Genomic DNA, 15,102 nt, shown 5'->3' on the forward strand with positions numbered 1-15,102 from the left:
ACTCTATATTTATTGTTCAAGTATCAGAATGTAGTTTAAGTTCATTTGTTTTGGTTTTAACAGATTTTTTTTCATATTTTTAATTCTTGTTTTCTTTTTTTCACATCTTCACACCCCCCTTTTTGTTACTTCGCACCCCCTAGGGGGGCCCACTCCACAGGTTGAGAACCACTGTATTAGATGACAGAACACACTCTTAGACAGTGAAAGGGAATGTGTTGCCCCTTTAAGGCAAGCAACATAGATGTTTCCTGAGAGGACTATCAGATAAATCTGTACACCGGAGACTGGCATTCAGTTTTCTGATTCTTTTAATACGAGCGTTTGAAAGTACAGCTGTATGACCGAAACTTAGAGAAGCATGAAATAAGATAAGTAAGCCTTAAATAGGACTTTCTTCAAACAAAAACTTTTCTTTAATATAATTTTTTCTCTATTTTTGTGTAAATTATTTTGCTTTGAAATTTTACAAAAGCTTTTAAAATGAAGAGTATTGGTTGGTAGAATTATTCAAAAATGCTTCACACTAGTGCCGGAAGTGTCCTATGAAGCAACCTCTGCTCTTCTCTTCTATTTATGCAAGACTGGAGCTGAGAGCTGAGCTCGAACCTAATGAAACTGTGATAGAATATAAAAGCATCGCAGATGATTGTTTCAGTCATTGATGTAGGATAAAGAAGTTTGACTAGCCTTTGCTGGAGAAAGATAGAGATACAGTAGCTCTGTCACATGTAACGTAGCATCTCTTGAGAAGCTGTTGTTTAGAAATGCTGTCAGCTATTTGTGCACTTTTTAAAAATATCAATACAAAGTCCAAGTAAAGCCACAGGAAGAGATCTGAGTAGAGACTCAAATTTGGAACAGATAAATATACTTAAGTATAACTTTAAGTATTTGCGACCCGAGTTTTTATAACAGTTTTAATCGCGCCCCCCTAACATTTTTTGAAATGTAGATGCATATTTTATTATACCTACTTAACTTTTATCGACATTTATCTAACTCTATATTTATTGTTCAAGTATCAGAATGTAGTTTAAGTTCATTTGTTTTGGTTTTAACAGATTTTTTTTCATATTTTTAATTCTTTTTTTTTTTTCACATCTTCACACCCCCCTTTTTGTTTCGCACCCCCTAGGTGCTGTATTAGATGACAGAACACACTCTTAGACAGTGAAAGGGAATGTGTTGCCCCTTTAAGGCAAGCAACATAGATGTTTCCTGAGAGACATTTCTTTAACAACAATCAATGTTTTGTTGTTTGTACTTTGTGTTATTCCATCATTTATGATCTTACTGAATAAGTAAGTCATTTAGTGAATAAGTTATTTCTTTAGACAAGCACAAAGTTTTCAGTTTTTGGTCCAAAGATATCAAAAATCTTCATGTCCTGTTTGGTTTTTGTTTTAAAAAACAACGCAAATGACATAAATGTTTTATGCTGATGTTCAAGTTGTGTTGTGGATTAAATTTATATTTATTGTTATAGTCACCAAGCTTGGATAGGCATTCTGGCCGGATCCTTACACTTCCCACAGGCCAGTTTAATGGAAGGACTGGGAGAAACCACTCATATGGACTATTTATTCCATCAGTCCAACATGTGGCAGTGTCCCTGGGCTACGGTGCCTGCATAGATACCTGTAGGGAAAACTGGGAAACCAGTCCTGTTAGATAGCTCTGTTGGGTTCCATGGGTGCTGTCAGGGTTAGCTGCAGGGACAGACTGTCCATACTTTAAGGAACTACCACCTGATCCAAAAGTGCTTCCAACATGAAGTGCTGTAACACCAGAAATACTCTCGTGTCTGGAATAAAAGGGCACTGATGCCTCACCTCAGAAAGTCGGAGTCAGGTGGAAGAGGACAAAGCTCACCTGTAAGAGAGTAAGGAGAAGACAGACAAAGAGGGGGAAGAAGATTATTACTTGTATCTTGTGCTTGTGCAATGTTTGAAAGAAGCCAGTGAAAGGTATTTATGAAAAATGAAATCTTTCTTTGAACCCAGAACCTGTGCTTGTGTTGGTGTGTTTGGGACTTGGACTCAGTTGTGCCCCCTACCGGTCACAATATATATACACTTTTGCCTATCCCTGCATATGTGTATGTGTGAGTGTGTGTGTATATATATATATATATATATATATATATATATATATATATCAACATCGCATTAAAATTCAATAAATTCTGAAAAGAATGATACCAAACATATATATATATAGGTTTTAAAATAAGCCTGATTTAAAGCGTGACATAAGACGTCACATAAAATCATTGCACTTTTAGGCTTAGCATTTATATATATATATATATATATATATATATATATATATATATATATATATATATATATATATATATATATGTATATACTTTATATATAGAGGCAATCATTGAATATTTAATGTTAATGTTAGAACTGTTTAACTTTAATAACAGAAAAACAGTTTTTTATAGTTACTTAGAATATAGTCTTCTACTCCCTTTAAGTTAATATGAAATGGAACTTTCTTAGTTGTATCTGTATACAGAGTGTTAATTAAGCCAGTTAGGAAGAAGAAGTTTTATTGCTAGCAAGGACTATCAGATAAATCTGTAAACCGGAGATTGGCATACAGTTTTCTGACTCTTTTAATACGAGCGTTTGAAAGTACAGCTGTATGACCGAAACTTAGAGAAGCATGAAAAAAGATAAGCAAGCCTTAAATAGGACTTTCTTCAAACAAGAACTTTTCTTTAATATAATTTTTTCTCTATTTTTCTGTAAATTGTTTTGCTTTGAAATTTTACAAAAGCTTTAAAATGAAGAGTATTGGTTGGTAGAATTATTCAAAAATGCTTCACACTAGTGCCGGAAGTGTCCTATGAAGCAACCTCTGCTCTTCTCTTCTATTTATGCAAGACTGGAGCTAAAAGCTGTGCTCGAACCTAATGAAACTGTGATAGAATATAAAAGCATCGCAGATGATTGTTTCAGTCATTGATGTAGGATAAAGATGTTTGACTAGCCTTTGCTGGAGAAAGATAGAGATACAGTAGCTCTGTCACATGTAACGTAGCATCTCTTGAGAAGCTGTTGTTTAGAAATGCTGTCAGCTATTTGTGCAGTTTTTAAAAATATCAATACAAAGTCCAAGTAAAGCCACAGGAAGAGATCTGAGTAGAGACTCAAATTTGGAACAGATAAATATACTTAAAAATCATATAAAGGAAAAGCAAGATCAGCTTTCCAAACTTATGGTTGAAATCGAAACCCTTATAGGTGATTCTATAAATTTCCCCAGGACAGCGGAGCTGTTTGAAACAGACTTTAACAAAATACAGGATCAACTTGAAGAGCTCAATGATAGGTGGATACCATTATTGTCAAAAGAAGCAAGAAAATAGCAAAAATTAACATTTGTATCCAAAGCATAGACTCGGAATGAATATAGTCTAAGAATAAGCACATGGCTTCATGAAACAAACAAACCACTTATCAATTTAGTGAGTTACAACTGTAACATAAAGTTTACAAGGAAGTCAATGTCCCACAGTTAAAGTATACAATTGAAAATAAACTATGCAGTTTGTCATTACAACCAACAGCTGCGGCAGGAGCACCTCTATCAACAGTCACACTTGAATGTTTGGAACCTGATAGACTTTTTCCAAAGGCTTCAAGTGTGCAAGTCTAAAGAGAAAGGCAAGAGCACTTAATAACCATCACAAGGGCAGATCTCAGAGTCTCAGATAAGATACGTGGGATATGTGTCAGCTCAAGCAGAAGCAAACCGAAAGTCAGAAGGCAGTTGATGAAGTTGCTAGAATGTTAGCCCAGCAAAGAAATAAGGAAAATGAATCTCCTACACCGCGTATTGAAGTACCACACAGACAGGTTCCATTATTTTCAGGTGTTCCATTGGCCTATACAGACTTTATCAGGGCCTTTGATCATACTGTAGGTAATGTGTTAGAGAGCCCTCAAGATAAGTGCGATTACTGAATACAGTATACCAGATGCTCTCCTCAAGACATGGTTAAAGGCTGCGTCTGGATGCCACCAAGTCTACTTGACAGACTAGATGCATAGCTGGACAAAGCATTGAAATGGTCTAAAATAAAGCAGAATGATGGAACAGCTCTGAGAAATTATGCAACCTTTCTTGCAAGTTGTATGAATGCTATGTCCAATGTAGAGAATGGTGAAGAATTCAGCAATAATTCAAATATTCATACTAAACTTTGAAAACTCCCTTTCCTTTTACAAAATGAATGGGGAAGGTTTAGTTACAAACTTCAAGAAAGGGAAGACAAAAGGGAAGTCATAGCTGAGCTAATTACCTTTTCACATCGGCAGGCTAAAATATTGTTTCATCCTGTGTTTGGAAGTACATCTCAAAGCCTTGAATACCCAGAAGAAAAAGAAAAGACAGACAAGAGAAAGTTCCCCCTGAAGAGTGCCCAGAGAGGAAGTACTTTTGCTACAAATATCACCAACGGAAAGGGGACTCAAGACAACTCTTTCAAAACGTCTGCAACAGCTGTCTGTGCTTTTAAAAAACCCTTGAGAATTTTGCATCCTTTCGTAATGCAGTAAAATCAAAGAATTGCCACACAAAGACAGAATTGACTTTTTAAAATCTAAAGGTTTACGTTTTACATTGTCTCAAACAGGGGCACCTTGGTAAGAATTGCAAAGAAAAAAATGAAATGTCGGATATGTCCTCTACAGCATCCAGAAATTTGCATATCAAAAAAGGGGATGGAGCTATATCCAGTAAAGGTACAGTATATCCGCTAATGAAGAAACTGACAAGGGAGTTTGTGCTCTTACTGGAGCTGGAGAAGAGTATGCAGTATATGTGGATCTTGTTAAGGTAAAATCTAAGAAGAGTAAAAGGTATTTAGACCTTTATTGACCCTAGTAAGTACAGTAACAATTTGTACTGAAAATTTTCACAGACAGTTAAATCTTTGTGGTAGAAGTATCCAAGTATTCCTCAAAACTATGAGTAGCTGTGATACTGATTCAAGAGTGCTAACTAAGAGTACTGTCTTATCAGATTTGCAAGTCTGTGGTCTCAACATTAATGCATATGTGGATTTGCCAAAAGTGCATACGTAGGTCACTATTCCAGTGGACAAAGAAAATATTCCAGGCCATGAGGACATCACAAAGTGGACGTATCTTGAGGAAGTATGTCTACCATTCATAGATTTTGAAGGTGATCTTATAATTTTGTATCAACAACCCCAAAGTCTTTAAGCTGTGGCAAATAATACCTAGCAGAGGTCACGGACCTCATGCTGTGAAGTCTGCATTTGGATTGATGGTCGTTGGACCATTCAAAGAAATAGATGACCTTGGAAAGTACAGTGGTAACCTGCCTAAGCATTCAACCAAAGTGTGTCAATAATAGAAATAGATAAAACGTTCCACCAATAGTACAGTACAATTCAGGTTTTTCAGGAGCACAGCTGTGAAGAAAGAGAAGAAATGTCACAGGTGGACATCAAGTTTATGCACACAGTCTCAGAGTCTGCAAGGTACTATTGTTTAAATCTGCTTATTGTGAAATACCGAGGCATGTACAGCCACCCTAACCCAACAAGACAGGCAGAGACATCAACTGCCATACAAAACGCCTTTATTTACAACTGGTGTCTTCTTCGCTCCCCCAAGGTACAGCACAGTTCATACAGCACCTTAACACAGTCCTTTCTTCAGCTGCCAATTCACAGTCCTTCCTCCACCACTTCTCCCTTGCAAGCTTCTTCCTTCTTCCTTACGATTCTGGCTCCCCAAATGGAGTGAGGCGTCTCCTTTTGTTCAGCTCCTGGGAGTGCTCCAGGTGGCTCATCAGTATTACATGGAATCTCTCCCAGGAGTGGTGGAAGTCCACTATAGCAGGCATGTCAAACACGCGGCCTGAAACAGAAATCTGCGCGGCCCGCATGACAGATCCTAGTTAGCACTAAACTTGTACAAAATGATTACTGTACTATCGTTTGTGATTGAATCATTCTGCATCTTCTGCATTACTTACTTTTCTTTCTTCTGCCTTCTGACATAAGCACATTTTCCCATGGCATTACGGTACTGGAAACGTCATCTGCTAGTATAGTTGCAGCCACGAAGTCGCAACTAAAGTGCTAGGCTGCGGTCTATGGGCCCACTACCGAGCCGTGAGAGAACTGCCAGCAACAGAGACTCACTCAGTGAAGGGCTACAGCAAAAAGGCTGCCCCCTTCACTGAGGACACTTTTCAGAACGCTAGGCGGGCGGGGCTTTGCAGTGGCACAGAAAGAGGACAGACCGCGGTGAGAGAGTATTACAACAAAGTATTTTTATGTTTCTGACAGTTTCCCATATGACACGAGTCCACAGAAATCTTATTACTACGAAGTACATTCAGCAGCAGATACTTTCATTACAACGAAGTGACCGTGAAATGCTTGAATGAATCATCCACAGAGCAGTTAGTTCTGTGGTCACAGCTCAGTTGTGGACATTTGCACAAGATCCCCAAACAGAAACATTGTAAAAAATGTTCTTTCTTCGAACATTCCTCAAACTGTTTTTTTGCCGTTTTTGTTTTGTGTGGTTTTAAGTGATACCTTTTCCTTATTGCTCGTCAACATTTGAAAAACATTCATTGGAATTTAACTCATTGTCACCCTTCTATAGAAAAGGCATACTTGCTATATTCAAAAAAGAAGAAAAATCTCGGGTTGCAAACGTATGCTAACTGCTGCATTTGAAGACGCCAAAAAAGCCGTTTTTATGTGGTTTCAGTGATGCTTGTTCAAGAAACATTCCTATTAATGCGGCACTCATTCAAGAAAATATGAGGTTTTTAAACTCTCTTGGGACCCGGACAAACAATCTTACACGTGGCAATAGCGCTTCGGGACGCACTTCAGCGTGTCATTCCCGTTGAGTTGGGGGGATCCCAGATCCCAAAAGAGTTCAGAAACCTCACAATATGAAGAAGAAGAAAAGGAAAACTGTGCTGACCACAACATGCTTCCACATTTAGATAATGTTCACGTTGAATTCCTCCCAGCCAATTGCACGGCAGTGCTTCATCCATTGGATTTGGGCATCATTCACACCCTGAAAGTGTATTATCGCAAGGAAATGCTGAGAAAAATTCTCGTCAGCATAACTTGTAGACAGGAGGAGATTAAACTAACGTGAAAGAAGCTATTGAAGCTGCTTCCATTTCCAACATCCTATCTTTGTGATGCACGTTTTCTGCAGTGACAGCAACCAAAACGAGATTACGGAGTAGACTGAACATAAGCAACACACTTCGCGTGTCACTGTCTTCCATCCTCCCCAGATGGGATCGTCTGGTTGCAGGAAAACAAGCTCAGGGCTCTCACTGATTCTGCATTATGGTAAGCTGTATAATTTCTATTACTATATTATAACTTAATAATAATAGAAATGTAATGTAAATTGTGTATAAAACTGCCCTACGAACCCTCTCATAATCACCCCATAAACTCCAACCTCCAACAACCCACCCGTCCCAGGAAATATTTGCTTCTAGTAAAGCGGTCCTTGGTGTCAAACAGGTTGCGGACCACTGGGTACACTACTGGCTGGGCTGCTGAGACTGGCCACTGGGCAGAACTGACCATCACGAGTAGTAATAGCTCGCATATTTTCACGTTTTTTTTGCTCTAGTTTTATGTAATTTTGTGCTAGTATTGTAATGAACAGTTAGTGCAGACTACAGCTGAAGATCTGAAGTGGACACAAGAAGTTGGTGAGTTGTTTATTAACAGATTTTTGTGATTTTGAGTTTGTATAACTAGTGTGGGTCAGGGGTTTTTTGCATATTGGCTATTTTACAATATTAAATTTGAAGTAAACTTAGTAAAGTAAAATTTGATTTGGAAAACAAATCCTCCAAAACATGTATCACTGAGCAATGAATTCAGTGAGTGTTTTCGCGATCTCAGTTCACACGAACAGGACTTTGTGCTGTTTACGTCACCATACTCTCACAATGTTGAGAATGCGCCTGAGAATATCCAAATGGAATTGATTGAACTGCAGTCAGATTCTATTCTGATGGCAAAATACAACAAAGTTGGTTTTCCAGGCTTGTATGCTTACCTGCCACCCTCGTATGTGCAGATCCATAAGTTGGCATCGACAGTACTGTTTATGTTTGGAAGCAGTTACCTTTGTAAGCAATTGTTTTCGTTAATGAAAGCTACCAAAACCCCACATCACTCAAGACTTAGTGTCGAGCACCTTTCATCCCTCATAAAAGTTGCAGCTGCACAAGATTTCAAGCCTGATATTGGTTACTAACAAGAGATGCCAAATGTCGGGACAAAAGAAATAAATCTCACACTGTAAGGCTCCTATATAAGCAATGAATATAATATAATGAATATAATATAATACTGTAATATAAGGACCTAGCTAAGAGGCTAAGACCCTAATTGTACGCTGTTGTACGGAGATTGTATGGAAATAAATTGCTTTTCTTTAAACTTGAAACTTTAAGTGTTACATTTTTTAAAGTTTTCAGTATTGGAAAGAAAGCTACAGTAACTTTGTATAATAGTATTTGTTACAGTGCGGCCCGCTGACGCACGTATGGCATTCGAAGCGGCCCACCAATGGTAGTGACGTTCACATGCCTGCACTATAGGGCTGTGCAGCTCCCCCTGGTGGCCCCCGCAGAATCCAACAGAGCTGTGCCAAACTCCATGTTCCAGCGTGCCCTGTAGGAATCCGTGGTGCCACAGCCGCCCAGGAGGGCTGCCCTCTAGGGTCCCAGGGGAGCCCATGCGTCACACAATAAAAGGTGAAATGCTTAAAATGCCAAACAATTGCTGTATCACAGAACAGCATGCTATCGGACTCAAAAAAATTAAGCAAAAATTCAGGTTTCCTTGAAGACTATAAAGCTTTCATGAGAGACATTATAGCAATTAATTAGCTGTCAAGGAACCCAAAGAAAGCCTGAATTGTAAGGAAGGCAGAGAGTGGTGCATTTCACATCATGGTGTATATCATCCAAAGAAAAATAAGATTTCAGCGTTTTTTGATTGTACAGCCACCTACCAAGGGGATTTCTCTTAACGAACAACTACTGAAAGGTCCTGACTTAACCAACACACTCTTTGACGTCCTTTCAAGATTTAGAGAGGAGCCCATGGTGTTACTGGCAGACATTAAATCAATGCTCTACCAAGTTAAAGTTCCTGATGACACTGACCTTCTTCGCTTTTTATGGTGGCCTGAAGGTAATTTAAGTAACGACTTGAAAGAATTTAAAATGACAAAACAGTATATCTTTTTGGTGCTACTTCTTCACCCAGTTGGACTTTTTATACTTTGCATAGAACAGCCAAGGCTGTTAACAGCATGTTCAGTTATTTCTATGTAGATGACTGCTTAAAGTTAGTAGCAACAGGAGAACAAGCTATAAAGTTGTTGAAAGATCTCTAAGCTCTGTGCTTCAGAGGAGCATTTCAACTGAACAAGTGAGTGAGTAACAGCAGGGCAGTTTTATTGTCTATTTCTGAAGAAGACAGAGCTCTTGAACAAAAGGATTTAGACTTGAGCCATAGTTTTTTCCCAACAGAACGTGCCCTGGGTGTCCAGTTGTGCATTGAAATAGGCAGTTTCAAATTTTAGGCCATACAGGCTACCTCAGCCATAATTTTGGGCTCCAGGTCCTTCATGTCATGGCTGATAGGAAAATAATAGTGTAGAAAGCACACAGCATTGCTGACAGGAAAAGAACCAAGGTAAGCACTGCTGATAGTGATATTGCACGGGCTGACTGTTCATATTCATAGCAAATGGCAGTCATATAATCCAAGAGTAACAGGAATCATACACAAGGAGCTCTGAGGAGGAACACTGAGGAGCTCTAGTAGCATGGCTGCGCGAGAAAGCAGCATCGACATCGGAAGCACATTGCAACAACCTCAGTGGAGTAACCTTTGGCTCTGCGTTTCGTGTGATGCACCTCTTTGAGGACTTGTGGCCCGAACGTTACTAGTAATACATTAATAAAGAATTCCTAGACCATGACATTTAAACATTTAGGAAATTTAAAGTGTTAGAGTTTGCTATAACATGCACAAAACTACTAATCAAACAAAAAGTTTCATGGCGTCCCTTCCAAGGTTGGCTTTCTGGGATAGGATCTGACACTGTGTATCCTCACAATTGGATTGGATTGGTTAAAGAAACAGATAGATGACTGGACAGTATAAAATCATAAAACCACGTAAGGTCAAGAAAAGAAAATGCTCAAAATAAATTAATAAATATGACAATTGATAATATTAAACATTGTGCAGTGAGCAAATTTCTTATAGGAGAAAATATTAAGAATATACACTAATTCATTTCTAAAATGCGCAAACACTGTTTTGAAGTTCATTGTACATTAAAATGAATATATCATGTAATGTCATTTTTTTTACAACATTGCACATTAAAAGCTGACATGTTTAGAATTAAAATAACTGAGGACTGACCTTAAAAGAGATTACCGCATCTATTAATAAAAAAAGTCCCACTCATAGCTCTTTAAACAGTGCATTTTAAAAATAGAAAAATCACGGATTATTAAAATTCTAGATTGGTGCCCTCTGTGAATCCTTACAATGTGAACAATTATCCTTAACATTTAAACAAGGTGAGCAATCTCCAATTGCCCGCTTCATAAAGGATAATATGATATTAGAAAATAGGAGACCTATCACGTTATTGAATAATAACACAAAATTACTGGCACTGATATTCACAGATAAAATAAAGGAAAGATCTTATCAAATAATTAATAAGCTAGTTTCAAGGTTTGTTAAAGGAAGACATATTGAGAATAGTATTAATTTCATTTTGAATGTGATTGATTCATGTGAGCTAATTAAAGAAGATAGTCTAATTATTCTTGAAGATTTATTTGAAGCTTTTGACAGTTATTTTTTCAGTGTATGTTAAAAATACTGCATTTGTCTATATCTGAATCAGATTTTTTATGTATTACTAAAAACATGGGTGGCGTGGTCCCACCATTCTGGTTTCAAATGCCATGCCTCATCATTGACTGTGTGGTGTCTGTAGGTTCTCCGTCTATCTGTGGTGCTTATTCTGGTTGTACTCCAGTTGCATTCCTATTATTGTGTTTGTGTTCTTTGATGAATTGCTCCTTGTCCAGACTGTGTTCTTCTTGACTGTTATGCAGCTGACCCCATTATCCTGAAGAGGATAGAGGAGATTCTAAAATTTCTCCATGCATTATAATAAGTGTGACTATTACACTCCATTACAGGAACTGGTTTACCGTAAACTCAAATGGGATAGAGAATCAGACTGGAACTCTAACTAGCCTGTTCAAGTTGTTTTTTTTTGGCCCCCACCCCACCCCAATACATTCATGTTGCTTATGTTGATTCTTCCTATCTATTGACAAAACAAAGATGATTAAGTTAGATAGATTCAGGTTAGAGTACTCCAGAAGGCTGTCGAGATACAATTTGAAATCTTTTTTGCTGTTGTGTATTTGTAACTCTTGGAAATGTAGATTGACTTGACAAAATGGATAGATAATTTTCAGATTTAAGTCTACCTGAAAAAGCATTAACTAGGAATAAAATGGTTTTGGTGAAGTTAATTTTAAACAGGGAAATCTCATGAAAAAAAAAACATAAATGATGATCTAATAGAGATTGAAGATCTAAGGTGGACTTCCCATTTATTGCCATGTGGGATACTGAATTTGTAAAAACAAACAAAATGCATTGTCAGCACTGGTGTGCCTTTCACACTCCCATGTAACAACTGAGGCCATGTTGGTGGTTCTTAAGGTTTGTAATATCTGATGAGGATGGGGTGGAGATGGAGGCAGGGAGTAGGGGAGCCTAATGTTTCTCTTCTGGATTGTTTTGTTCCTAGCTGGTAAAGAAAAGAACAAACAAGCAAGTCGTGTTGTAGTTTCAGAATCATTCCCCCATGTTCACTGTAAGGTTTGTGACAAGACTGTGCATATCACAGCATACATTACACACAGAACATGTTGAAAATGCAAGTGCAATTTAGATAAGCAAATCATGGAAAGAAAATATTTTTTTTATATATTTAAAATTTAGAAACTCACACATTTCAAATTGGGAGTACAGATAAGCAGCAAATGACTAATGCTGATAATGCCATCCATCCATTATCCAACCTGCTATATCCTAACTACAGGGTCACAAGGGTCTGCTGGAGCCAATCTCAGCCAACACAGGGCACAAAGAAGGAAACAAACACCAGGCAGGGCACCAGCCCACCGCAGGGCACACACACAAAGCACAATTTAGAATCACCAATGCACCTAACCTGCATGTCTTTGGACTGTGGGAGGAATCCAGAGTACCCAGAGGAAACCCACACAAACACAGGGAGAACATGCAAACTCCACGCAGGGAGGACCCGGGAAGCAAACCCAGGTCTCCTAACTGCAAGGCAGCAGCAGTACCCACTGCACCACCATGCCTAATGCTGACAACTTGAAGTTTATTATTATTATTTTTTAATAGACTGCCTCACTAATCTATGGGATGTGCCTGAGGAGCTCTCCTTCACTTGAAGTGTAAAAGCCACTCAAAGAAACTCATACAGTACATTTAAGCATACAAACATGTTGAATGTCAGTATACTATAAATCTTAAAACATACATGTGGAAAGTGAGCCAAAACTATTTTAATGTTCATAGATAGAAAGACAATTTCAAATATCACCATTTTGACTGTATTATGGTCCATCAATGGTACAATGCATCTCTTTGCCTTTAATCTATATTAAAAAAAAGAAGTAAAAATACCAGCACCAACTTCTTAGGTTCACTCAAATCTGTACTGTTGTTTTATTTTCATTATTCAATGACCCACAACTAAACCTGCAGCAAGCTAATGAGCCACTACTTGATTTGCCCTGTTGGAATGAATAACACATGTATCCTTGCATGCGGTTTGTTATCTATATATATAATTCACTAAGGGCATGTACGACAGTGAGCGCAAGTAAGACAGAGCCACGCCCGCCAATTCACAGAGCCCCGCCTGCCAACTCTAAGACCATGGGATACGCTCGACAGAGCCCTGCCCGCCAACTCTAACCCTCCTACCGTGTCATGGGATATGCATGACAGAGCCCCGCCCACCAACTCTAACTCTCCTCCCGCGTCCACCCTCAAATCCAGTCCCACCCACACGCAGCCGACGCGGCATTTCTTGCCAAACATCTGCAGTATGCTAAAATCGGTCAGTCCAATCCAACAGCAGCTGTACGAAAGCTTTTCGGGGAAAATCCTAGGCAGGATTTACGATTATACAATGCCCCAACATGTCACACCAATGTTGCAGAGATTTTCGTCGGAGAAGATGCCGAACTGCCTGCCGAAAGGGACATTTGCATCTGTCCCATAGACAACTCCTGTAAACAGATTTCCATGGTCAATATGAATTGCAATCCTATGGTTTACCCACTTTTATTCCCTTACGGAGACATTGCCTGGCACAAAGATTTACAACATGTTCCAGATAAAAGAACCGGCAAGCGAAGAAGGCTTACTCAATGCCAATTTTACACGTACAGATTAGCAATGAGGAATATATTTAGTATTTTGCACTCCAGCGGCGAACTATTCCAACAGTACATCGTAGATGCGTATGTTAAAACAGAGGGTGTGCAACTCAACTATCTCAGATTAGATCAACAAGATTTGCGCGTGGAACTTTCATATGTAATCCTGCTTAGCCGGAAATTCTACATGCACTGTCGGATACCCAAAGACCGGAGCACAGACCTAAATTCCCATATGCTGTTTACTCTTCACAATAATTCTAACAACCAGTCTTCAGCCACGGTCAGTTGTACGTGGCTTTTTCTAGGGTTAGATCTTTCGACTTATCATCTGTTGTCACCACCAAAACACCTATTCACACCTACATCTTTCAAGAAGTATCTATTTCTTCTTGATTTATGAATTCCTTTCTCACCGTTTTCCATTTCTATTCTTACACCACCGTATGTTACGGCGGGCTTCGGCTAGCACATTATAATATGTTCCTGGTTTAAAGATATTCTTCACATTTCTGATTACAATATATAACATGTTTTTGATTTTAATGAAGTCAATTAAATACTATGTTGTTGTCTTTTTTTGTTTGTTTTTTTCCTCATGCAGAAAATCCAATGTGTCAGTAACACAATTTTTAGAACTGCATTAAGGAGTAAATTCAGACGAGATCTCATGTTTGATTTCAGGATCAGTTAAAACTGTTTGTTAAAAGTGTTAGCATATTTTCCGTTTTCACTGTTTAAAACATTCCTGTTTTTGGTCAGATCTTATTAGCTTTCTCTCCATGTTCATAGTAATGATGTCTTGATTTAAAAATGAGTTGTTCTGTTTCTTTAGTTGTCAAGAGGTTGAGTTCTGAGTGCAGAGCCTGTCTTTTCCTATGAAGTGCCTCATTGGACACCTGGCATGTTCTTGATCTATTCTGGTAATTTCACTGATTAGCTCTGATATCTTCTTGGTTTCCAATTTACGTCTGTGGGAAAGATATGAGATAAGAAAGCCTTTAGAGTTTCCCAGAGCATTCCTGCAAAAACCTCTGAGGATGTATTTGTCTCTAAAAAAAATTATTTGCTTGGATATAAATTCTGTACAGTTCTCATCTGCTAATAAAAGGGGGTTAAGACACTAGCTGTGAGATGAGTATGTGGGGCATAATGATTTTATCTCCATGATCAAAGGGGCATGGTCAGAGATAATAATAGCGTCAAGATTTAATTGCAAAGAAACTACAAAGAAATAATCAATTCTTGAGTAGCAAGGTTTAGAAATCTCCAGAGGTCAGTTACAAATTGTGTAATTGTCTTTGCAGTGTTAAATGTCATTGCCCCTGTGGCAGGAGACCTATCTAGGTCTGGATTTAAAACACAATTAAAGTCCCCAGACATTGTAATTTTATAGTATTCACATTTGGAAAGGATGCAAATACATTTTGGTTGAAGTTCCTATCATCCATATTGGGTGCGTAGCTATGTATCGAAATCACTTTACAGTTAAATAAATTACCC

The 15,102-nt window shown here is 38.2% G+C and overlaps 1 protein-coding gene across 2 annotated transcripts in view; it reads left to right on the top strand.

The window, feature by feature from the left end:
- The first annotated feature begins 338 nt into the window (after positions 1–338).
- abcb4 (ATP-binding cassette, sub-family B (MDR/TAP), member 4) overlaps positions 339–15,102 on the top strand; it is a 125,671-nt gene continuing 110,907 nt past the window's right edge. Inside the window, exon 1 of one of the 2 annotated variants that reach the window (XM_039736604.1) lies at positions 339–375. Coding sequence is in view for 1 of the 2 variants with exons in the window: in XM_039736602.1 (XP_039592536.1) it covers positions 2,683–2,696 (14 nt within the window). In the remaining variant the exon portion in view is untranslated. Of the gene's footprint in view, positions 376–2,620; positions 2,697–15,102 lie in introns of those variants that run through there. The other variant, XM_039736602.1, reaches the window with a different exon arrangement.

The sequence above is a fragment of the Polypterus senegalus genome, chromosome 15 (assembly GCF_016835505.1).
Source record: "Polypterus senegalus isolate Bchr_013 chromosome 15, ASM1683550v1, whole genome shotgun sequence".
NCBI classification, from domain to species: Eukaryota; Metazoa; Chordata; class Cladistia; order Polypteriformes; family Polypteridae; genus Polypterus; species Polypterus senegalus.